This window comes from Cyclopterus lumpus, chromosome 6 (genome assembly GCF_009769545.1).
Source record: "Cyclopterus lumpus isolate fCycLum1 chromosome 6, fCycLum1.pri, whole genome shotgun sequence".
Lineage (NCBI taxonomy): Eukaryota > Metazoa > Chordata > Actinopteri > Perciformes > Cyclopteridae > Cyclopterus > Cyclopterus lumpus.
Genome location: NC_046971.1, coordinates 19,548,493 through 19,574,713, shown reverse-complemented (window position 1 = coordinate 19,574,713; position 26,221 = coordinate 19,548,493). Strand labels below are relative to the sequence as shown.

Genomic DNA, 26,221 nt, shown 5'->3' with positions numbered 1-26,221 from the left:
GTTATCGACACTGTAAAATGTAATAGCTGTCCTGATTTACATTCAATTAGTTAACTTTACTCAACTATCAAAAATATCACTTCTTACTAGTTTTTACAAAGTAACAGTTAATTGCAGATGGAAAAAAAAATGTACTTATTAGCTAAAGTAGCAAAAACCGTCTGGGTTCTAGCATGCGCAGAAGCCAACATTCAGTCCATGTGCTGCTCAAGACTCAGAAGCTCAGGTAAGAAAGAGACCACTTGGATTTCCTCCTACTACTTGGATTTCCTCCTATCTAATTTTGCCTTATGGAGAATTTTAAGGGAAGTTATCAAGCAAACAATAACTGTAAAATGTTTAGTGTGTCTGACTGTTGCCAATGTTAGCTAGCGGGAGTTTGCTAATGGTAACTAGCTGCCGCTCGCTGACTTAGCTTACACTCGCTGCACATTACTCTATTGGGGTCTATTGCAGTGAATGTGATTGTTTGAAGAGAATGGAACTGTTTTTCATTAATGTATGAAGGATGTTTGAAGCACTTAAGTTACACAAGTAAGATGAACTTGGTCGTTTTAAGGCAATCCGCTTGCATGGCTTTAACAATTAAATGACATTGCTTGGAATACAATATATTTCACTTAAAATAATAAGTTGTTTGAAATAGTCATTTTAAGTAGGTTATACTAGGTCAAATGTACATCTTGAATAATGTTTTGAGTACTCCTTACTCACTTTGTTTAAGTTACTTAAACTCAAGTGTAAGTACACTAAATAAGCATGTGTTGGTACAACACACGATACATATTCAACTTTACTTGCATGTAACAAGTCCCTTTACTTGGCAATTGGTTTGCATGCTTTTATAAGTAAGGTTTACTAATTAGATTGTACAGTGTATTGTGTAAAGTGTCTTTGGGTGTCTTCATTGGATACATTTATGAGTACATAATCATAAATGTGGCGTTCAAGCATTGGTCATGTCAGAATTAAGTGACACTCCACACCTGGTGCTATTCAGCCAATCAATGACGGAGAGAGAAACAAGTGTTTGTCTCCACATATCATTGGGATTTGATGCGCTTATTAAAATTCATCATATTGATATATTGTACCTGAATGTTGTTCCTATGGGATTTCTCTATATTTAAGCTCACCATATGAGTGCCATTTTGGTAACTGCTTCAGAGGTCCAAACTGTAGAAACCCCGCCCCTCTACAGTACCAACAGCTCTGGTTTATCTCATACTGAGGTGAGATTTGGTAATTTATCAGATACTTATAGAACTGAAGGCCTTTTTCTCACAGAAGGCCTTTTGACATGTTGCAGAAGGGAAATATAGTTAAATTAATGATGGCTGAGTATAGCTTCAGTGTTAATATTATGAGTAACACTAACACTTCTAAGTCGAAATGTCTGCTGTGAAAAAGGTCAATGGATAAAAAGAAAGTTGTAGGATTATGAAGCCTCCACCGATTAATAACTTTATTAGCTTGTTTCTACAACCGGAAAACTTGCATTGGACTGTATTAAAACTCATTTGCAGAGGATAATTTTACATGAAAGTGTCAGTGTCAGTTCTGTATGTCGTATCACTGGAGTCATTTTGTTTGGACTTTTCGGAGATAAAGCAGATTCAGATCACAATGCAGAGAAAAACCCCTCATAAGGTGATTCAGAGTGATTTACCATCCAATCATCAGCCTTTCAGCCGCAAATATACAAAGATGAAAATATAGCATTATCATTTTTTATTATTTCTATCTTTTAATTATGCATTTTTTGAAGACACATTATCATATTATTCTAACTTTTTTCCATTCCATTTCCTTACTTTTATATCTCTTACTGCTTCCCCTAGCTGTCAGAGCTTACAGGAAATACATTGAACAAAGAAAAGAAAACAATGGCACCAATTTACAACAGCTTACAACATTTTTCATATGCTTTCTTTCTTTCTTTTTTGTTTTACATTATTTAACTTTTTAAGACAAATTCTTATTCATCTTTTCATAATACATGTTGAGCATCTAGAAGTTTTCATCTAGGACATGGTTGTTAATTGCAATGCTACACCTACGAGGAAAATGTATCGCCCAGTGGGTGTCTGCCCTCCCTTTGTCTCCCGCTCTCTCCTTTCCTCTCTCATACACGCACGTGAGCACCTGCCTAAAAGCTGCGTCAGAGTGAAAAGGCAGAATCAAACTGTCAGTGAGCACTTAGTGTGGCGAGCATAACAGCCATTGTATTTTGGATAAGCCGGTGGTGGTAACACTCCACGGCACACAGGCTGGGAGACTTCCAACTATATCCGTTGGGTATGTCGCGCATGACCGCTTCATCACTGCCACCCTGTTGATTTACTTCACCATGAAAAGGTCAGTGAGTGCTTGTGGACAATAAGTTGCTCTGTTGTTGTTTATTCATGTTTTCCAACAATATCTTTGACATTCTATATAGTTGAATAGTCCTATAGAGACCAGTTCATAGATTTAAAGGCAAACTTGTGTATTGTGGTTTCTGTCGGGCAACGTTAAGCCTCCCATTCATAAAAGTTATCTTTCTTCGGGTGATTGGCTTCAGCTACTGGTTTAGAAACGTGACTCTTCTTGGTGCTTTAGCACCAGAAACTACCTGACTGACTTGTCAGCTCAATAAAACAGGCAGAGTTGGTGTGCTGAATATAAGGCAAACCAAATAGCATGTGCCCAGAAGGTGTCAGTGTAGTTTAATGCAAAAGGCTGCAGCAATGGAAAAGTATCTTGATCATACTGTGACTGTCAATAAGATAAACCGGCTCATAAATTCCTGCTTTTTTTAATATATGGGTCTATATATTGTTGTTGAACCATGGACCAATAAGTATTGGCATTACTAAATATTATGTTTGCATGTATATATGCAGTTATATTAAACTCAAGTGTTTCCTTTGGACAGGATTGGCTCTAAAAATAAGCTGGAAAAGCTATTAAAGGAAAGAAAAGGCACCTTTCCGCTTCTGATCAAGGTAAGAGGATTGCTTTTGATTCATGTGAATACGAAGTCTTTGATAGGCTTGTACTTGTTTTTGTTGTCAGCCTGACTGCTTCGGTATATTACCATAATTTATAGCAGTGGCCCTGTTTTTGAGTGCCTCCAAGCAACCCTATACCCTGTGTTGATGTGCAGGCCATTAAATAAATGTTATTTCGGGGATTGTGTACACTCAGCAGAAGAGATTTATTAGGGAACATATTCTGCCTTGTGATATTGTTGGCCTGCACCACTAAACCATCTGAGAGAGGTAACTGTTCCTGACTGTAAATGTTTGGAGAGCAAAACTACCCAACCCTGAGCCATTATAAAGCCACATACTGTATCGGAGGTGTTCTGTGCTGACACCGGGATATCTCCTCTTCATGGAAAGGTCCACGATCAATACGACACGTTCACGCTGCATTGGACCGATTCACCTCCTCCTGCGTGGAGGGATTATAATGTTTTAAAGCCCTCACAGAGCTCCTATAAGACACTTTTCTACTAACTGTTGATTGAGCTTTGACAATAGATATTCGAACTGCTGGGTAGTGCTGGGCGATAAAAGAGAAATTAAAATATCTGGTCAGCAATATAATTAATATTTATGACCCTACACCTGGATATCAATATTGTGGGGATATTGTACAGTTGACTAATAGTGCTTTTCCAAGATAGTTCTGCAATGAAATTTTGGATGGATTAATGTGGATATAATGAATAAGTGGCCAAAGGCAAATTATAAAACAACGAGAACAGTCTGGTAAATTCGGAAAAATGCAGCCTTTAAAACTGGGAAAAGACACTGACATGCAATTCTACAATGCCCAGCCATACTGCATGGTCTGTTGGTCTTCAACTCTTCAGTGCCATTGTCCTTTTTTGTGCTTTTATCTCAGTACTTTAAAAAAGATCCCTCACATAGATATTCTCATTCAGACCCTTCCAATAAAGTGGTACATCACATGACTTATTTTTGGATATACTTCCCCTAACTGAAGACTAATCCCGACTTATTGGAGTCTCAGTGCCAGATTCAACATTCTGTCCAGGGATTTTTGTAGATTTTGTAGCAACAACAGGAAAATGTCTGTCATAGTTTCCCAACAGTCCAAAACCCTGAAGATGTTTAGCTTACAATGATATAAAAGAGAGGTAAAACAGGTATTTGTGTCCATGGAAAAGCTAGAGACAGAGAATGGTTGCTTTTTCTTTAAAAAAAAAAGAAAGACATTAAAAATGAATCGATTGTCAAAATAGTTGTAGATTAACTCTGTCAATCGACTAATCTATATAAAAATAACGTCATTTGTTGTGCTCTCCATGACCTGCTTCAGAGTATTAGAGCAAGGCACCTGGCCACGCCTCTACCCCCACTCACTGAGGAATAGGGAGTGCGCCTCCCCATTATTCCGATGAACCCTGCCCCTGATTGGGTTTCTCATCACAGCTTTGTCCTTTGTTGACACCGGACCCCGTAAAATAAACGTGGCCATTAAGAGAGGAAGCTCACCGTTGCTGATATCAGTGTCACCAAGCATTATAGAGTATTAAAGCCTATATAATGCCATCCTTTCTATTAGCCCCTCTGCTTATTTCGACTTCTGCAAGTGTGTGCATAAGGTTGTGCTGTCAAGTACGTAATTTAAGTTGAGTCATGTTTCTGCGTGTTGCCAACTGAAACTCCTCTGGCTGGTTGTCAGACCCGTCACATGGCCAATGCTTCTCAACATGTGAATACACCGTAACAGTTGGCATCATCCTCTCTGCTGTGGATGACTGTTATCCCACTGGTGGTGTACACAGGACTGTGAAAGCCCGGGCTGCGTTTGGCCTTATACTGCCAATGCTGAGCTATAGTTTTTGTGCTGCCATGTCACCGCCGCAGGCTTCCATGTTGAGGAGGTGCTCCAGAGAGGACAACTAGACTGAGACATTCGCCAAGTCTGATAAACATTAATTGGATTTTTAAAAGAATGCTGGGTAAACAGCCACCCTGGGAGTTTTGTTAATGAGTGCCTGGGCTTGGTTGCATGAAGCGTCTGTTTTCCTTTAACAGTGAGTCATGCAATGCAGAGCAGCTAAACAGGGTATGCCAATGTCCTCCCCCGTCGCAATCTCTCCTTCCTTCTCCTTTGGCTCAGGAGCATTATTGTGTAATAATGTGTGAGCTCTTATCTAAATTATTGTTATATAAAAGGATTGGTTGTTGTCACCTTGTTAGGCGCACCGATTCCATCATACATGAAATTATTTTAATTGTTGTTATTAGTTTGCACACATTACCACCACTGTGTCTAACCAGCAAATGCTGCAGGTAAAAAACATTATAAAAAAATACAAAAACGGACGGAGTCTCTCCACTGTTTTGATGACAGTGTGTGACACGGTATAGCCTCTTGTATTTGGCACCCAGAGACAACAAGCGTTTCAATCCTCATTGTCCACATCTGCCAAACATGTCGCCGGATTAATCCCTGCAATTTGCGCTAATTGTCACAGTTTGAAGGCAGTGTATTGTCTGTGTCAGTCTCGCTCGGACACTGGGTCTTTTGTGTCCAGGTGCCGACAAAAGCGGATCGCCTTGCGAGGTTGTTGTTGAAAGTGACAGGAGAGTCGGTGCTTATGGGGTCAAAAGAGGAGCGGACAACGCTCATCTTACCTGGGTGACAAAGCTCACCTTTGCCTGTCACCCCTGGAAGAGCAAGGAGACAGGCTCCCGGTTTCAGAGGGCCGGGAGGTGGGATACAGGCAGTGACTGTGCGTTTCTTGACTGTTTGTTAGCAATGGCAAGAAGATTTGAAGAGAGTGAAAAGAGAGGGGGTCAAGACTTGGAAAGTTCAAAAGGGAAAATGAGAGACGGTGACTTGTGTTGCCTGGAGGTGGGCAACATCAGAGCCATTGGAGGACGAGGTTTGTGGCCTCAGAGATGCCAGGCCGCCATCACTCACACGGGCCTGGCTGCACGAGTGCAACGGCTCCATCCTCAAGTTCTCAGCGCTGGCAGGGCAGAGTCTGGGGCATCCAGCTCAACACCCGCACTGCACATGATAGGGGCTTAAAGCCTGTCGTGTTGACCTGTGACACACACGTTATGATTATGGAGGTAAACTAGCAGGCTTTATAAAGTCTCACACACACACGCACTTGAACCAAGTTTTACGCCCCACCTGCCTCAGTTGTCAGGCTAGTGGGCCAACTTCTTAATCTGATCGACCTTATTGAAATAACAGTGAGGTTCTGAGGCGCGAGCAGAGCCAGCCCATGGGGCCCTGGGTCGGGTCTCATTCAGGGATGGGAAGCAGCCGATCTTAGATGACAGCGGGATTAATGAGGTAAGGCTTCCATAGCTGGGACATTTGGAGAGAACAGCTGATTATGTTGCCTGATGATGGTGTGTCAAGTAGAGGATGCATTTGTAGCAGTTGAAGAAGCATTCATCTGTCCGTTAATCTGTGTGAGTATTGATGTATTTAATATTTAGGAGAGACGATGAGATAGCAAACGTGGGAATATAGCTTTTGTAGTGACCTATTTGAGTATAGCACTATTAATACAGTATGGCTGTGTGAAAAAGATTAGTTTTTGGTGATACCGTACTAGATGACAAAAAGATGTGATCCTCAGTCACTGAGCGGTTTATCTTGAATCACTGGATTAGGTCTGTCTGTATTCTAGACTAGCCTCAAAAGTGAGGGATGGATTTATCACATTTGAGAATTGGGTTTTTTAATACCACTACGGTCCAACTACATACTAAACAAGGCCATGGAACGTGGCTTTTGACAGTTTGGGTCTCGGTCTGACAAAGAAAACAGACAGGAAGCTCTTGTATGTCTGTTTGAGTTTATTACAGAATATGAAGGGATGTTTCATGTATTATGAAGCACAAGAGGATCATGTGTACTCTGTGTATAGGTGGACTTGACAAGCTGGCACAGTTGATACAAATATGAAGTAGTAGGTCAACATCCGCCTCCATCAACAACACACAATCACATATGCAAATAAACAGAGGTTATACATTATGGGTTGGCTTTGACAGTGTATGTGACAGAAACAGTGTAATTTTAGGCAAAGCATCTTAGTAAGAAGCACAAACAAACAACAAATATTCATATGAAACTAGTGCATTCGGAGCATTTCGAGCTGTCTGATTTCTTGGTACCTGGTATTGCTGCTTGCAGAGAACCGCTCATCGCTCATTGAGCCCAGGGGAGTGAAGAAGACTGTGGTTGTAACGTAACTATATCCAGCATCCAGCTGCAAAATAATGCACTCCCTTGGGTCCCCAGCAACAAGTAGAGCGGATGAACGGTTCTTGAGATATACAGAGGACATACACATACAGACAGATGGAGATTCCTTGCTTTATAGTTCAATGAAGACTCACTTATTAATAACTATTTTCATTTAGATATCATCCTATACAGTCCAGCACTACTTGGTTGCTAGTATAAATGGCTCAAAATGACTACAGAGGTGATAGTTATATGGTTGGTAATCAAAAGATTTTATGATTTGTCTTATTTTTTGTCACAATTATTCATCAAGGGGCCTAGTGAGCCACCATTTTTATCATGAAGTTACAGCATGTCATCAAAACACAACTTGCCGTCTGCTCTAAAACACAGTAGCTGCATGTACGCAACACTTAAGAGCCATATGTATATATATATATATATATATATACACATTACGTTATCAGTACAGAATATTCCTGACTGAAGCGACGCAGCGAACGTATAATGTGACTAATGCAGTAGCCCATTTAGACTTTGACAGAGCTTTGCTAGACACAAGATGCATTAAGGAGTTTTTTTTAATGTCTCACCCTCTTCACCAATGTGAAGTGATCCTCTCCACATGGCTAATGGGATTTTGCTTGGTCTGAGCCCGCCTAATTTTTTTAGCTGTGTCCACTACAATCACACACACACACACACACACACACATGCACATGGATTTACTTTAACAATGAAACACACACAAAATCACTCATTGCTGATTCCTTTTGAGAGAGAAAGAGGATAATCAGGCAAGAGATTTAGAACTTGACTTGATTGTAATTACTTTGTAATAATAACAGCTTATCGCTATACCTGTGACATGTCATGTGATTTCATTTTCAGGGGGGAAGAGGGGGACAACAGTGTGTGCAACATAGAAGAAGTAGTTTTGACATTTTGAGATATCTGCAAGAATTTAAAGTTTTGGTGATTGGATGGCGAGCATTACTTTTCTGGAAAAGTTACATTTTCAATCTACCTACAAAAGCCATACATCCTCTGAATGCCCTAGGTCTCTAGTTTGTGGTTGTACAGTTCCATGAAGCTGTTGTACAGCTGATTATCCTAGATGTCATTTTATAGTAACATCAAGTTTCCAAAAATGTACATACAATCACATATATTAATGTATAGAACTGGGCTCCTTGGAGTCTCAGGTTTCCAGTCAAACACAATTCATGCAATTCCCAGAGTGTTAAAAACCTCAGCATGCAGACAAAGTCAAATACGCCATTTTTAGAATAGGCAACAAATAACACAAATATTTTGCCCAAAACGGCATTATCATAAAGTTGACATGCCAGTAAAGGGGTTCTTTGTGGGTAGCCATAGATCCCATTTTCATTCAGATATCGTCAGGTCAAGGGACCGCTTGAAAATGTTGGAGGCCTTAACCATCCCATTTCTCATTCCCAAGCTCCCCGTCCAAAACTGCAGATGCCACAGTCAGCCAGGTCAAGCTACCCACACTCCTCTCTGCCAAATGGAAGGAGATTCTGATACTGTCTGTTTTGGCTGGCAGCTCAACTGGCTTCAGTTCGCCTCGTCTGGCACCTGGCAGCAATTAGACCGGGCCTAAAAGCATGTAAAACTCCGGGTTATGGTCCTCTAAAAGGAGGTCATTTGGCTCTGCTTTGACTGAGTTTCATCTGGCCTGGTGTAGCTTGTCCAACCATCTGCTGTTCACTCTATCCAGATCTGGCCTGATGGTTCAAACACGTGGGGAAGGTGTGACCGTGGAAGGCCAGCGGCCGGTCAAATGACTGTTATCACTGGGATTAGAGCCAATTAGAATTAGATTAAAAACTGAAACCAAAAGATGTTAAGAAATAAAAGAGATACAGCAGCTACGACCCTGTGGCATATAAGCTTCAAGAATGGCTGACAGGGCGGTAATGAAATACAGTAGTCTGAGACACACTACAGAAATAGCAACATTTTTCCTGTCACTAAAACAAGGTGATGAATGGATTTGATTTCTTTCAGATGGGCAGAATGTATGTAACATGCGTATGGCCATTAAAAAGACATCTTCTTTGGTATGATAACACTTTAAATAAGATGCTACACTGTAACTTGAGGTAGAGGCACTTACTCACTGTGTACAGTAAATCATTTAATCATCAAAAATGAATAAATTGATACAGGGAGGTAATTACAACACTTTCTTCCCCCATGACTACCTGCAGTATAAAGCTCATACTCAGCCACTGTGTGCTGTCCTGCTGTGGACTCTGCAGTTCCCTGCCACCGTGTCCAGCAGGCAGGAGGCCAGTGGCAGCCATGGGTGTGGTGGGATAAACTTTCACCTACGCACTAGTTGTCAGCCAGACTGTGGCATCCCGCAGGGGTTCGTGGCAGCAGCAAAGCAGGTGGAGAATGGTAGAAGGGTTGGAGAGGGAGGGGGTTGACAGCCCCTCTGGCGTTGTCTCCAAGATACAGTGGCAAGGGAGAAGGCAGAAGAAAGTTGTGGACGCCACACGGGAGGCCCATTAGGGCTGCACCTCCTCCCTGTCTGACTTCCTCAGCCCCACGAAGAGGGCCACCAGGGAGGCCGATGGGTTTCTGTATCTACTGTAACCCCCTCCCTCTCTGGACCTGCACTCCCACAGGCCTCCTTTACATGATGCTAAGTGCCAGGCCCCTGCTGCTGTGTCTCCGGCTCCGGATGGGTCCCTTGTTGAGTCCCATCCATACGTCACTGGCAGTGGCAAAGACAGCGAGAACTCCCTCACCGACTATAGCAACAGCAGGCAGCAACAGCCTCCTCTCACTGTCTGTCTTCAGCCTGCCTCTCTACTCTGTCTGTATCCCGGAACAAAGCAATATAGTTTGGATGAACCTGACGACAAAGAAAAAGAAAGGACACCGAGGTCTTAAACAACCAGAATGTAACCGTTTATGAATATATGATGCAGAGTGTAAGTTCTGCGTTAAGACGTCAGTCATATCTTCAGGATCCACATCAAAAGACGACAATGGAAAGTCAGCGCAACTAAACTTTGTAGCATCAAAGCTCTGCAAAGTTCAAGAAGGATTTGATTCTGTCAAATGGAGACGAGGAGCAACACCATAACTTACAGTTTCTAGACTACAAGCAGGAGGAAATGCAGGCCTGGCATCATCACCATCATTCATTTTTCTTCTGAGTGCGTCCATCTGATCTCTGACTCCCTCCCCCCCCACTCCCCTCAAGATGGTGTCTAGAGGCTGAGGTGGGCTTCAGGGTGTGTTTGTGGCAGCATGGGGGAGATGTGCTATGTGGGAAGACGGGACCTCGCCTGCCTGCTGTGGTTTTAGCCTGTTCCAGGGCTGCTGCTGGGGCAGGAATAGGAGAGTCCAACCTGAGGTATGTTTGGAGGCAACACTGAGAATGTTTTCCATCCACCCAAATCTTTTCTAAGTGCTCACACTCACACTCTTTCTTTCTCACACCTTTGTTTTTTTATTCCCTGTTCAGAGTCTATATTTTCAGAATTGCTCACTGGTATCACAGTCCTCAGTCCTTTGTGTTTCGTCTATGTTTGGTTGCCATGGTGAGATATACTGTCTCTGCATTGTTTTGCTCACCAATATGTTGTCCCCTGGGTAACAAAAAGCACACAGCATAATGCATCTCCCAGGTGAACTGTGGCAAGGTTTACAACGGCTGACTTGCCAACAGTTTGAGGATGTACTATTTACATCTCTGCTACATTCTGCAGACACTTTACAACAGTGCAGATCCGGAGCATGACTTCGATTCATTCTTTATTGTCCTCAATAGAGGACATTTGCTGTCACATTGTGTAGCCAATCAAAACAACACAGCACACGTCTCTCACAGTGTGCCTGGCAGTGATGGCTGAGTATCTGTCTTTATCTGCAGCCAGCGTTAAGGAGGGCGAAGCTTGTTTAAGGGATGGTGGTAGCGGTCGTGTACTATGGTCTATGGACTTGTCCAGGTTAATACCGAGCTCTACACCATCTCCAGTGACTGGCCGTTGATAGAAGTGGGGCAGTGACGGGTGGTAATGTTGATGTGGCTGTCAAGAATGTGGAGATGGTTGTGGATTACAGGAAGAATGCAGCCCCACCCGCCCCTCTCATCCTGTGTGACTCCCCCGTCAACGCTGTGGAGTCCTTCCGCTTCCTGGGCTCCATCATTACCCAGGACCTCAAGTGGGAGCTGAACATCAGCTCCATCACCAAGAAGGCCCAGCAGAGGATGTTCTTCCTGAGGCAGCTGTGGAAATTCAACATGCCAGGGAAAATGATGGTGCACTTCTACACTGCCATCGTTGAGTCCATCATCTGCTCCTCCAGCACCGTCTGGCACCCTGCAGCCACGGCCAAAGACAAGTGCAGGCTGCAGCGCATCATCCGCTCGGCCAAGAGGGTTATTGGCTGCAATCTGCCATCCCTCCAGGTCCTGTTCACTTCTAGGTCACTGAAGTGGGCCAGAAAGATTGTCACTGACCCCTCCCACCCTGGACACAACCTGTTTGAGTCCCTCCCCTCTGGTAGGAGGCTGCGGTCCATCAGGACAAAGACCTCCCGCCACACCAAATGTTTTTTCACGTCGGCAGTCGGGCTCATCAATGGAGCCCGGGTCCCCCACTGACTGACTCTGTCACCCCCAGGACTACCTCCTCTTCTTCCTCCTTCCTCTCTCCTCCTTCTTCCCCCTCCTTCCTCTTCCTCCTCCTCCTCCTCCTCCTCCTCGGGACCCCGACTGCCTGTCACTTGTGTATCCAATGGATGAGGAGAGTGGTACGGGAAGACTGGAAAGATTGCTGATTATCAGGTGTCGTTGAATGATATGCAATTAATTTGCATATCATATGTATGTCATATGGGTGGCACAGTGGTGCAGTGGTTAGCGGTGTCTCCTCATGGTTCGAACCGGCTGGCAGGCCCCTCTGTGTGGAGTTTCCTCGTGTTTTCTACGACTTTAATGTCAAGCTATTCCTTTAAAGTTACAATCTTTTCGGCGGCTGCCATGGCAATAAGCGGTGATTGCAACTTTCACGTTTTTAGATCCCCCTTCGCAGAGACCTGGGATATTTCTGTGTTTCTATAATAATTGAATTGGTAACATTCACCATAATTCTTCTGATTCCAATGTGCCCAATGTGCAACTACAATAGCACGTAGCCTACAGTCTGGTCTGTTCTACTCTGGTTGTAGCTTGTATAAGTTGAAGGCCTCCTCCTGCTGCAGCCTTTATTATCATTATTAATCAGGTCAGATTTGAGGAGCCTCCAACCTCTTGTCGTCCCTCTTTTTTTCTGAAGGGCCACTCCACCGGCAGGGGATGATCACGGCATGAGTCCTGAAATCGTGTGCCAGTTCTTGTTAGCACCTGACGTATACCTAATGTCTGATCTAGCTCCAGTGATTTAACCTTGTGATTACTTAGTGTTTTATTTTGGTTATATATAGCTTCTTAAGCATAGATTAAACAGTAGATTAGGGAATGGGGGAATCGATTAGGAGAGTAAGGAGGGCAGGTTCCTGTTCTCTTGTTACAAGTTTAAGCTCTGAGAAAATATAGTTCACAAAAAAGAACAAGACAGGTTTCTGTATTTGTCTCTAAACAATTTAACACATCCGAGACGTCTTGTCAGAAACTTCAAATGCCCTTTTTTCATCACACTTCTTTTGTTGGATGTTGATTCTGTGTATACCCCATTCTCTTGTACCAATTATGAAAACAGATTTAGATCTCAGATTATCCTGGTTAAATAAAAGCTTCCTGTATGTTGGGAATGTTTTTGCAGGGCCCCAGACCTGACATTTGACAAGGAAAAGATGCCATCTCACTGGCTCTGTTTGCACTTAATACTTAGAAGTTCTGGTTTCAGTAAAAGTGGGAATTAAGACCCCTGAAATAATAATTGGTAAGAAACGAGTGCAACTGTCCGTTCTTTTCGCCTGGTGGAATAACTATTAATATTTCCAGAACGGACATCACGGCACGACTCTGACAGTCAGTTTGTAGGGAGCGAGCAGAACTACATAACAGTTCCTGTGCAATAAAAGTGTGGCCACGACGTGCGTGCGTCGGTGTGAACCCTCGCTGTGCGGCGTCGGTGTTGGAGAGCGCATCAGTCACACACAGCATGGCGTAGGTGGACGACAGCGGACGGATAAAAACACATCGATATGAAGAAATCCCCAGCTGTCAGCGGCAGAAACCTGAATAGGTGGCAGAGACCCTCGACAGCTCGCCTCGCTCGCTAATCGCCTCTCAGCCGACAGCGCGTTCGCCTCGTGCGCGTAAAGCCAGGAGGAGTGCGGCGGATCCGATCAGTCATCGGGATTGGACTCGTCCGGGCTGATTCAGGAGCGGGGGACGTGCGTCCTGGTTTTTTAGGCTGGACCGACCGAGTTGGATATAATGACCCTTTGTTGGATTTGATAAACTCAGTTTGGAAGCCGCTGTAAAGACTGACACTGATAACAAGCAGCATGTTGCCAGAAATCAATAACAAGGTGAGGCACTTTTTGTGATGGCCTTTAAACAGTAGTGTCCTGTGGTGCTCAGGTTTATTTTATGGTGGATTTGAAGGCAATTTATATCCAATCAGTGTCAAAATTAGTTTTTTTATAATGGCATGGCTGGCCTGCTTATTGAGTCAATTAAAGCATGTTATGTTGGTATAACCATATATTATCTCCCTTAATATCACTTAAGCATTCATCTATGCCATGGAATAAGAGTTTCTTTTGCCCAGATACAGGGCTTCGTTCCAGGCTAATTCCATTTTGGGAGAAACCCTCCAGTATCCTTTTACAGTGATGAACTAAAATAAAAGTCAATCCTTTCACTGTACATTCTCCAAAAACCTTTATTGAAACGTGCCAAGAATGTGAAGACATTCTCAATGTGTTTATTGTGTAGTCACCCCCTTTCTCTGGACCGTGTGCCAAGTTATGATGACAAATCGGATCCACTTCTATTTTAGTCGTTGTTTCGCCAACTTATTTCAGTGTTTGTGGTGCTGACAGAATTCTATATGTGTTCTGGTGTATTTTACACACCTTACATGGAAACTGTTGCAAATTTAAACCTCACCATTTTGGGTGTTTTCGCCTTTATATTGTTCTAGTAACATAAGTTAGATATAATGGAATGTTTGCATTGACAAACTAATTAGCTAGCTTTACTTCAATGTTGTGGTCACAACAGGAAACAGCATGTTGTGTGCCATAAAAACAGGGCAGTGTGATTGTACAATGAAAAAAGACGTGCTGGCATGTCTGACAGCTGATAGTATGAGTGGGCACAGTTCCACAGCTTGTTGATGTTACTCCGGGTTTTATTGCTTTGCTGACCCCCTGACCAACTGACACCCCTACTGGGATGATCCTACCTCCAGTCAAGACCCCCACAGTCGCACAGAGCAGAATCGGCATTGCTTCTGACATCTGTTTCTGTGTCTTCGCCTCCATTCATCTATTCGTGTGACTTTATTTATACTCGTTGGCACATTGAGAGCAAATGCACCCTTTCATATGTGTTTCATTGTAAATGGACTGTATTCATGGCTATGCAGGAAAGATGATTTATTGTATTATTCAATGAAACCGCATCCAACCGCTTTCTTGTGCAGACAGGAATTTTAGGCAGAGATACCGACAATGATAGATATTTATATATATATATTGCTCTCATTATCTCATTATTTCAGTATAAGGACAGAGGTGAGATATACAGACATGTGTGCACTTGGGCATATGTTATGATGTCACTGGGTTTCCACTGGCTAAGTGCTCATTAGCCAGGCTTACAGTAGACATTAAGAGGTGATGTTTTAGAAGCCAACCTGCCACAGTGACCTACATGGCTCCTGCTGTCGCTCACTGTGCTCCTGACATTGTAACGCGACTACATTGTTGTATCAAACCTTTCTTTGTGAGGGCCGTCTTCGACTACACAACTTCATAGTCGACAAACACAAAGGTTTCTCCACAAAGAATCACACAGGCAGCCCTAGACTGTCACTCTGTGTTTTTGGCTTTTCTTACTGAAATATTGTATCAACTTTAATGTGAGGGGGAAAGCCAATGAGTGTTTGCATGATGCCTTTAAGACTACGCTTCAGAGAGTCGGTTCAGTGTCTCATCCTCTTCCTCTGATTGATACATCTGTGACCGCTGACAGGCCTTTTGCTTCTTAATTCAAAGTTTTACTGTAAGATCATGGTTGGGCAGCCGTTTCCCATCAAGCACATGTGGACCACACCAACCCCAGCCTGTCACCCCCTCACTCCCTCCCTCCCCGAATGCAGGCTGGCAGAGTGAGTCCAGCTCGTATCCCCATACGGGGCTAAGCTTTATTTCACCCATATGGTGTCGCCCCAACGCAGTTGCACGCTCACCCGCTGATTAATAAGGCACATGTAAGCTGGCTTGGTGAATCACACTGAATCATTCCAAATACGTATGCTACTTCAGTATATCGAGAACTCTGTTGCTTTATTACTTTATTTGTCGCTTCCTTTTGACACATTTAGGAAAGTGGATCTGTACCCACAGCCTGACACATGCACATGTTCACACACCTGCGCAAACTAGCAGGTAAACAGAGAGCACTGGATTGCGAGAGGGTGGTGGTTGCTGGGTTTTTACAGAAATATCTATTTTAGGATCAGAGTACTTTTCTTTTGCTCGTCTCACTGCCCACAGGGCTGTGTATTTTATTTTAAAGAGACTGGAGAATCCAGGCAGTAAGAACACAAGTAGCAGTGACTTATTATTATTCATTATGATCCATGACTGCTTTAGTTTGCCTCTTGGCCTAAAATAATTCCTAAATCTGACTTCAGAGGTCAAGAAGAAAGATATAGTTGATGTGGTTTTTAATGCATCACTCTCATTCCTCCCACAGACGTCACGACCGGAGGCCTTCCCTCACCCTCACAAACTCCCAGCAGAAAGCAACCGTCTTGGAACAAACAGACCCTGCTCACAGGTGTTTAGTGTTTGACTTTTGTGAGGTTTACTTGAATTATTTTATTAACATTGCTTGAGAAAGATTTGTCTTATTAGTTTCTTTTCATGCACATGCAGTGAACTACTCCAGAATGCTCTCTCCTATTAGAAATACAAGGCTCAAATATGACTCATAGATGCTTTTGATGTTGTTTTGATCATTAGCCGAACAGCTCATTGCAAAAGAAGAGCCTCACTAAAACATGCTAATTGGGATAGTCGCAATTCAGATCATCCATATTGACATACTCCTTAGAAAATCATAAATGTGTCTGTAGACATCTGTCTGCACATATGTGGTTATGGGGTGTAACACATCACCGATTTCCATTGATGCAAGTGCAGCTTTTTTAAGCAGCATGCCCCCAGTTATGCTCAGGCACATAACTGTGTTTACTTCCTTTGCCTGTTGTGGCAGGTGCTGCCAACTATATTTAGCCCTATCTCTATGCGTCATAACCAAGTTGGCAGATCCTGCAGCAGCCCCTAACACGTGAGACGACTATCTACTGTATGGATGGGGAAGCTTTTTTTTCCCTGGAATGCAATTAATAATTAATATCAAATAATGTATTAGGTTGCTAGTGCAGTACATTACTAAAGGCTACATGATAGGATGTAGAGGCAGTTCTGTTCTGAATTATTCCACCTGAAATTCGAGTGGAATTGCAACTCAGTAAGATAAGACAAGTCTTAGAATATACAGTATAATGCCCCTCTTGACACAGATACTAGTCCGTAGGATATCTCATTTTTCCCAGAGAACTTGGCACAGGACAGAGGTCTAATTTTGCCCATCTTTGCCAGGGCTCAACCTTGCAAGGCTGTGACACATGTAATCATGCTCTCAGAGCAAGCAGCATGGCAGCCAGTGAAAAGCAGGTTGCTGCTCTTCACCTCCCCCACAGAGCCACGACCGACAGACTCTGTCAGGGTCCAGCCTCACAGACTTTGTCCCCATTTCACTCTCAACCTGATCAGTAACTCCAGCCGCCGCTCGCTGGGGGTCCTGGTCACCTGAACCTCGGCAGACGAAATGCATGTGAAAAGGATGTAGAACGCGAGCTGAGAACACAAACCACAATTGACGATCTGGAGCCCGACAGACACATACTCTTCAAAAAAAATGAAAGGGTCTGTGACAAGCTTGTAGCTACAGTGTAAAAAGAATAATTAATTTCGACTTCACCCTCGTTGTTGTGCTGTTCAGTATTTGTTATTCTGTTCCATTGAAACACAGTGGGCTATTCCCCACAGGAAAAGATCTTAAAAACCTTTGAGCTGTGGAAATTGGCAATTTTCTTTGAAGATTTGACTGAATATTCTCTTTTTTCTGATTTAGACAGAAGTCTGCATTCATCAAAGTCTTTAGTCTCACTGCTTGATATTTTATGTTGTCGCAGTGACTAGACAATCGTGTTTCCTCCATCATCTGACCCTATTTCTGTTGTGTCTGTTAAGTGTTGTCATGTAACTTTATTGTTTCTAATGTGCATTTCTTTATTCAAGGCAGTAAAATTAAAAAAATCTCTCTGGTTTACAGAAGTTTGGCCCTGGTGTAGGGACGCTGCCTCAGCTTGATCCACCGGTGGTCCAGGTGGTGGTCAGCAATGCCAAAAACCAACACCAGCAGTCGGATAACATCCTGCCCCAAATTGCCAACAAAGGGGGCCAAAAAAACTACCAGACACACCCGGTGAGGCTCTCATACACCAGCAGCATGTAAAATCCTCCAGTAGCAATCAAGCAGCTTGTTTGCATTAAAGGGATGGATGTCAGCTTCATCCACCAGGCTGTCATGAAGCTGAACTCTCTCCCCACTCTCCCACTCCCCTTTTAGACATATGTCTAAATTATGCTGCTAAAACTCCATGTCCGATTGCTGCTAAAATACACATGTAAAGTCTCATAGTTTTTATAGTATCTTAACTTATACGTTGTCTACATGTTCTTTGTTGTTATCTGTTTTGCACTTTATTATCATTATTATTATTATTATTATCACTTTTATCACTTTATGTTGGACAAGGGGAGAAACACAATTTCAGATCTTTGTATGTTTGCACATCCAAGAAATGACAAATAAAGCTGACTTTGACTTTGAAAAAAGAAATTGAGCATCAATATTTCTCCACATTATACCTCAAAACGTAACGGCATAGTCCATGCAGTGACTATGAAATGTCGTCACTTTATCTTTTCTATGCTCATAATTACAAATAACCGCTGCCTCTATGTGTTTATTGTACAGGATGAGAGGCCGAAGCCCACCCAGCAGTTCAGTATGCGTATTGGTGCAGCAATGGATAAAGTGTCTGTCTCCCGCAACAGCAAGATTTTCAGCAACAAGCTGGAGAAAGAGAAGGCATATGAGGGACAGAAGTTACCCATGTCCCACATAGGTAGGATATTGTGGATAAGAATACAATACAAGAGAACTAAAGAATTGTTTTTTCACATTTTGAGTATCAAGACAGGCGTGTAACTAAGTAACATTTAGTTTTGATGCTGTAAAAAAAAACATGCTGGCATTGAAGTCAATGGCTCACAATCCTCGGCAGAGGTGCAATCAATATAATAGTGACTCATCTCACCCTCCTCCTCTTACTTCCTGTTGCAGAGGCACTGAAGAACTTCCAGGACCGGCTGACGGAGTTTGAGCAGGAGGAGGTCATGGACTACGCAGAGATCTGGTTCCTCGGTCTGGGGTCACAGAAGATCGAGGGTTCCCAAGGCACACCGCAGAACTCTGGATATGATGACGAGCATGGAAGCTACGTCAGGGTAAGATGGTCGGTCTGTCACAAAACATTAAGTCTGGGTTTTTTTGTGTCAAAGTTAAGGTTAAAGATTAAACAGTTACAAACAGAGTGTTTTTTTTGTTTTTTTACTATTGTTGAATTTCAAAAGGCAGTATATTTAGAAATGTTGTGGTCGAAACTCAAGCCTGGAACGCAAACTCTCAAGAAACATCACATAAAACATACCCCCAAGTCTTACATGATAACGTCTCCCAGAGGCACCTGAATGCACCGCCAAAGAGTTAATAAAAGTGACTAAATGTGCACCATGGGGAATTTTGTATTGTATCTCTATAAAGTGCAAGCAAGAACTAAAAGTCAAATAAATACACGCATCAATTGTGCAGAAACATGAAATTGATGTAATTTAAAAAGTAAGAAGATTAATTGAAAATGTGAAGACTCGTCAATTATCATTTCACACACTCACACACACATATGAATGCTTTCAACCCGCGTAAGATGAACTGTACATGACCAGGCGCCTTTATATGACCTTAATCCAGCCGCTGCAGACATTGGGCTGACTTCATTGTTTAATACTGTGCCAACAGGCTGAACTGTCTTGTATAAATCAGGCAACTGACAGGCAGTTATTTGTGACACAATATGTGATGAATGAGCTGTTTAAGGCTGAGCGACTTGACCATTGTTTAGACTTGTATGTCTCTATTGAGGCTCACCTCACTGTCGTAAGCTTGAACTGACAGTTACAGCAAAGCACAGTTGAAACTGTAGCACACAGCCCATCAAAGGTGTTGTCATTGAGCCAATAACATATATCTGCATGTTATGATTGTGAAGTGATTGAGATTTTATTTTTCAGTAAAAGCATGCAGTGCATAATGCTCAAATATTCATAGTGCTCTTCCTTTTGCTTTTTCAGGTGCTGCATGACCATATTGGATACAGGTTTGAAGTGCTTGAAGTGATTGGGAAAGGCTCCTTTGGGCAGGTCCTGAAATGCCTGGACCACAAGAACAATGAACTCGTAGCCATTAAGATGATACGCAATAAGAAAAGGTACGAGTACACTCACATATTTCATTCAGATTTATTTCAATTGATTCTGTCCGAGTCACCTTTGTCTGGGCCTGTCCGAGAAAAGATCTTAAAATGATTCATCCATAACATGTTAGAACGTGTTTCATAAATATATGCTCTCTAGAATAAGTTATGTATCAAGGAGTCAATTAATCTGAGATCTGATACCCTGTTGTGAGGTTTTCTTAAATCCCTTTGCTGCGATCACGTTACACTTTAAGAGTCAAATTGTTGAGATCTTGATTGGGTAGCAGTCATCGGTCTTACCGCCACCTCAATAATGCAAAAAACTAAATAGTGCAAACTGCTGCCTCAGCAGAACTCTGCTTATCACTCCATGGAGAAGATTGTGTATGGTTGACATAAATAAATATCATGGGATTGATGTGCAGGGACAAACCTCTCAGAGATAATCAACAGCAGAAATGCCTATATAGTATTTCAAACAATTCCATAGAGTGCTACTATTTGTCACAACTGGACATGTCAGAACTGAAATACATACATTAATTAATTCTGGCCCTGCGATACCTGGAAATTCAGAAATAAATGGAGTTGAAATCTCCAGTAATATCTTTGTATTCCAGTTCTCTAACACCATCTGTAAATGTGTCTGTAGGTTTCATCACCAAGCTCTGGTTGAGCTGAAGATCCTGGATGTGATAAAAAGGAAAGACAAAGACAATCTCCACAACGTCATCCACATGAAGGAGTACTTTTACTTCCGAAATCACCTCTGCATCTCCTTTGAGCTTCTCGGGTTAGTACTCGCCTGGTGACTGTGGACTTCGTTACCTGTTGACAGTTAAAGTTTATTTTGTCTTACCTCCTTAATTACTACGTATTCTGCATGCAAGCAAGCAGGGCTGCATGTTCATGAGTTAGTTCCACAAGAGAATATGTAGACATTGCTGTTAATCAAAGGTGCAACAGCACGGTTAGATCACTGTACTGTCTTCACAAAGGCACTTCGAACTCGTCTCTATTCATTCATTCTAACACCACGTGACCACATTCAATCAGGAGTTAAGTGATCACCCGTGTACCTTAAGCCATCTGTGTTCAACTGATATCTATTTGAAGGGAGAGCGTTCTGTGTATCACTCAGGCTGAATGACCTTTGGAGGACGCCTGGGGCTGCCACCTTGTCTTCCATTACTGTCACCCAATCCTTTAGTTAAGGCCTTGATTAGAGCCCTATCTCTTACCCCTTCTTGCTTGATGGTGCGACGGCTCAAGTTACACAGTCTAAAGAAGTATATGCTTATTACAAGTAGCAAGAAATAGTAGGTGGACACATTCTGTGTCTCCCTCTGAATGAGAGCACAATCAAAGACTATTTAAGTATGCGCTCCTCAGTCAGTGGATGTTTTATTAAGGGTGAGGTAAAGTGTAGAGTGACGTCAAACTGAGCTGAGTGTTGATTTGAGGAACATGTAGAAGTTCTTCCTGTGGTGCATCTTTTCTTTAAGTGAATCCGCACTGAGCTCACTCTGCTTTGTAAGGAACAAAGTTATTTACAGAGTTATTGTAAAGAAAATGCATCCTATCAGACTTTTTATGTTTTAACAGCATTATGAACTAACGATATGCCATGTTGTTTCTTTCATCAGAGTGAACTTGTACGAGCTCATCAAAAAAAACAACTTCCAGGGCTTCAGTATCGCTCTCATCCGTCGGTTCACCCATGCTCTTCTCAGGTGTCTGCAGATGCTGCACAGGGAAAAGATAATCCACTGCGACCTCAAACCGGTACTGACTTCATAGTTCCTGGAATACCTGAACCTTTTTTGAGATATAGAATATAAGATTTAGAATATAGTCAACAAAACCCAATGTGGACCCCTCCATCCACTGAATGTTACTGAATGCACTGCTGTTAAAAAATGGATTCCCTAAAACAGTACTGGACAAATTGTTCCATCTTGTGGAACAATATGATATTGCAGCTGCATTATAAAAAAGCAACTTGTTTGAAGGTGTTTGCTTCTACTTTTCAACAGGAGAACATTCTTCTGTCTCAGAGAGGGCCAGGGAACATCAAGGTGGTTGACTTTGGATCGAGTTGTTATGAACAACAAAGAGGTGAGAGCATAAAACTCCATGAGAGAATATGTAACAATACTTAACATGTCGGGATATTCACAGAAATGGTCTTATATCCCTCACAGTCTCTTCTGTCTTTTCCATTAGTGTACACCTACATCCAGAGTCGCTTCTACCGCTCCCCAGAGGTCATCCTGGGTCACCCATACAGCATGGCCATTGACATGTGGAGTCTGGGTTGCATCCTTGCTGAACTCTACACAGGCTATCCTATCTTCCCAGGGGAGAGCGAAGTGGAGCAGATAGCCTGCATAATGGAGGTACGACATGGAAATAATTGTGTGTTTATTTATGTGTTATGTAAATGCATAAACATTTTCCAATATGGTTGTTGAGTTGCGTCTGCTTGTTCAGGTGTCCTGATATTTTGACTTCCAGGTTCTAGGGATGCCTCCAAATGATTTTGTTCAGTCTGCTGCGAGGAGGAGGCTGTTCTTTGGTGAGAATTTATTCAGTTTCAGATATTTTAAATATATCATTTCTGCTTTATAGCAAACAATGTAGACCATGGGATTACTAAAAGCCATCAGAAGACAAAAGGCGTGAGACTACTCTATAGGAACAATGTGCCGAGATTATAAATGAGTGCTGTGTTTGATAATTGTGTGCAGACTCAAAAGGAAACCCCAGGAACATCACCAATAGTAAGGGGAAGAAGAGGAGACCCAACTCCAAGGAGCTGTCAGCTACGTTGAAAACAAATGACGCTTTGTTCTTAGACTTCATCAAACGCTGCCTCACGTATGTTTACTCTAAACATCTGCTTGACTGACTACCAGAACAGGCTTTTTTAAATCTGTAATAAGCTCCAAGAAACTGGATGTGACTTTCTTTATTAAGTTTGCTTCAGTTGTACTTTATTAAAGAGGAAATCACAATCTGTACAAGCAGACTTTAATTATTGTTCTGTGTGTTTTCAGTTGGGACCCAACTAAACGTATGACTCCAGATGAGGGGCTGCAGCACCAGTGGATCCTGGAGGGAAATTTCAACAAAGTTCGGCCAAGAACAAAGCCAACAGTTAAGAAGGTCTCAGACAGTTCTACCAGCAAGGCTGGTAAGAATACGGTCCATTGCATCATCCATACTATATTTTAAGTCAAAGTAACAAATACAACAAACAGCTGAATTATAGCAGAGACAAATGCAAAATAAAATCTGTAAGGTTCAGAATGGGTACATGCGGCTCACTCCGACAGAGTTGTTGTGTGTTCACCTTGTTGTGTGTTCACCTTGGCATTTAATGTCTTTTGTTTCCATGGCACAGCGGAGAAGGATGGCTCAGAAAGCAGCGCCACTGTCAAGCTGAAGAGAGACTGCACAGCAACAGCAACAAAGATGGCCCCCGCCGAGCGTCTGCGGCCCATTGGGGCCTCAGCGGAGGAGGAGGTGTGTGAGTATGAGGGGAAGCTGTCCACGGAGACCACGCAGCAAGAAGGAGGTGGAGAGAGGCCCCTTCACATCATCATCAAGCCTCAAGAGGAAGTGGGCACAGAGAGAAAAGATGGCCAAGAGCTGTCTCAGTGTTTGCCCCCTATCATATAACAGTCAAAGGGAATCGTGCTGCGTTTACCACATGTGGGAACTCTTGTTTAGGCTCAGTGTCCCACTCCCCACCGGACAGGGGTTGAGTTGGTGGAAGTAAGTAACAGCTAAGAGAAATTTGGATTTGTTTGGCCCTGCACACACAGAAAATATAGAGATCCTTTAAATCCATTTACTACAAACACTTCCATTTAGCTCCTGTGTCTACATGACGTCACAAAACGGCATTTTAGAGACGTCCGAGCCAGAATAAAGTCTCGGTTTCTGAGTTTCAAGTCGGAAAGAAGTGGATGTTTTCATCTGAAAGGCAGGAAGCAAACCAGTTCCCACATGCCGTGAGCAAAATATAGATGTATGGAGGGGACACGATGTTCAACAGCAAAGAGGGACATCCTCTATTTATTGTTTTAAGTATACAGTCCTAGTGTATTCTTTTATTCTGTGAAACTTTGAGTCTGTATGACCGTGAAGTCAGTCAACCAGTTGTACTTTTTTTATACACTTACGGTGCAGTTGGAGGCACTTTGTTTATGTGTCACAATTGAGATATCAAGCTGTCTGCCAGGTTGTTCAGGTTATACCATAACGCTTTTACTTTTCTCAGTTTCCATGTTAAGAAACAAAGGCGTAGACACTGCATGGTTATAAAATATCAAATGTTTGTTTTTTCATTTTATTCTTTTTTTTCTTTTACACATTTAGCAGAACTTTCATAACGGTAAACTATTTTAAGAAGTGTGCAATCAAGGCTGAGCCAAAATATGTTTTTTTAAATCATGTTAAAGAAATAATTGTCATATGCAGTTGTAGAATGCAGTTGATGACATATTGATTATTAATGATTTCACGTATTTATTACAGAATTTGTTTGATCCTATGTTTCGAATTTGTTTAACAATTTAATTCAATAATCATAAAATATGTAATTGTAAGTGAAGTCATTGTATATATTTCTGCTGTAATTTACTGTGTATGTGTAATACAGAACACATGTTAAGAAAATATTTTGGATATTTGTTGAGAGTTTAGACAAGGTTTTACTTGTTGTGTTGTTACTGTATGAACATATTTTGTATGTCTGTTATTCATAAAACATTTTATATTAGAAACAAAAAGACAATCCAGTCATTGATAGTTTGTGCCTTGCAGTATTAGAAGTCTTGCACTTTACTATTGTGTGTGTGTACCTGGATTAGAAACCGTTGGATTCTTACCTGTCAACAAGGGTTCAGACTACTCTGCCAGTATCCCTTTTATTTGACAAAATTATGTATTGTCTAATGTTAAAGAACATACCATCTTTTTACAATGGATTTATGTCTTAAGTCGCCAACAGAGATTCAATTTACATTTATTTTATTCAAAATGTAATCTATTAGCTTAGCAACGAGATCCCAAGAGAGTGGATTGCAGCCGAAATAGAAACGTTATGTTATATTCATAAACATTTGGATGTCTCCTTGTCTTTTATGATGAAATAAAAGGTTGTTTTAAAGAGCATATGCTTTATAATATTTATTCTATTATTTGTGGGGGTTTTTTCATGTTTCATCTTGAAATGATAATGACGCACTGTTGGCATATTGGTCTAATGCAGTATGAAGCTCTCAGTAGTTTTAAGATGTAGTAATCACAGCCTGTTGCTAAATAAGTAACTGATAAACTAAAAAATGTATTTTAAATAAGAATTGCACAATAATTTCATAATCATGATTCAATTTAGATTACTATTTGTTTCCATTTACAAATTTCTCTTTATCATCTTCCGTCTTGATAACTTCTCCACCTATTATTACATTGACTAACATTTGCAGTTTTGACTTTGCTCTCTATATGTCAGCAGTGTGCCACCGACCAATTAGAAAACAGCAACAGGAGCTCTGATTGGTTGGCTGTTCCCAGGGGCGTTTGTAGGATTCAAAGAAGGGGGGGTCTAAGCTCCAAGGGGAGCGGCAATCTCCGGTAAAACATTTTTGGGGCCCCGTATGTAAATTGTTTCCGACAGTTCATAGATTGGTTCAATCAGAAAGAGTGTGATTTAGCTCTAGTTTTGCTTGCATTCATATGACAACATAATTTCAGGGTCATAGTGATATTGTATGTTTATTTGGACACTATCACTGAGATAAAGATGAACTAGTTCAGTGTCAAATATACCATTCAAAAAAAAATATACAATAATATATATTTAATGCAAAGGATAGATCGATGGCCGTGACACAAGAAGCAACATCCAGGGTCTCCTTGACGACGGAGCAGATGAGAAGGACTGAGGACCACAGGACCAGATGAGAAGGACTGAGGACCACAGAAAAAAAAAATAGCTTTTTAATTGGTATTATTAAGTCTAATAATTATAATTATAGATTGAAAACATATAACCTATAGAAACGCGCAGATTGCATGTCAAATTATGTGAAAGAGTTTAAATATGCGTAATCTAAAATGTTAGATTTAGCTTT

The 26,221-nt window shown here is 41.8% G+C and overlaps 1 protein-coding gene across 6 annotated transcripts; it reads left to right on the top strand.

Annotated features, from left to right (window-relative positions):
* The first annotated feature begins 2,150 nt into the window (after positions 1-2,150).
* dyrk4 (dual-specificity tyrosine-(Y)-phosphorylation regulated kinase 4) lies at positions 2,151-25,256 on the top strand. 6 transcript variants are annotated; one of them, XM_034535339.1, is made up of 16 exons: positions 2,151-2,358; positions 2,918-2,987; positions 10,481-10,633; positions 16,160-16,243; positions 17,810-17,959; positions 18,515-18,665; positions 18,884-19,047; positions 19,951-20,087; positions 20,728-20,868; positions 21,722-21,860; positions 22,112-22,193; positions 22,302-22,474; positions 22,593-22,653; positions 22,826-22,955; positions 23,135-23,271; positions 23,482-25,256. In XM_034535339.1, exons 3-16 carry the CDS (start codon positions 10,544-10,546, stop codon positions 23,757-23,759), a joined length of 1,917 nt encoding a protein of 638 aa, XP_034391230.1. In that variant the 5' UTR covers positions 2,151-2,358; positions 2,918-2,987; positions 10,481-10,543; the 3' UTR covers positions 23,760-25,256. The 6 variants fall into 6 exon arrangements, with proteins under 6 accessions (XP_034391230.1, XP_034391229.1, XP_034391231.1 ...); XM_034535338.1 differs by having other exon boundaries at positions 17,807-17,959; XM_034535340.1 differs by lacking the exon at positions 10,481-10,633 and having other exon boundaries at positions 17,807-17,959.
* Positions 25,257-26,221: the final 965 nt, after the last annotated feature.

Bases quoted from the DNA above. Each gene is read 5' to 3' on its own strand.
- dyrk4 (XM_034535338.1), top strand. From the start codon at position 10,544: ATGTGGGAAGACGGGACCTCGCCTGCCTGCTGTGGTTTTAGCCTGTTC. The intron at 16,244-17,806 runs GTGTTTAGTGTT...TCTGGTTTACAG, and splicing joins CAAACAGACCCTGCTCACAG to AAGTTTGGCCCTGGTGTAGG. The intron at 22,475-22,592 runs GTACGACATGGA...TTTGACTTCCAG, and splicing joins AGATAGCCTGCATAATGGAG to GTTCTAGGGATGCCTCCAAA.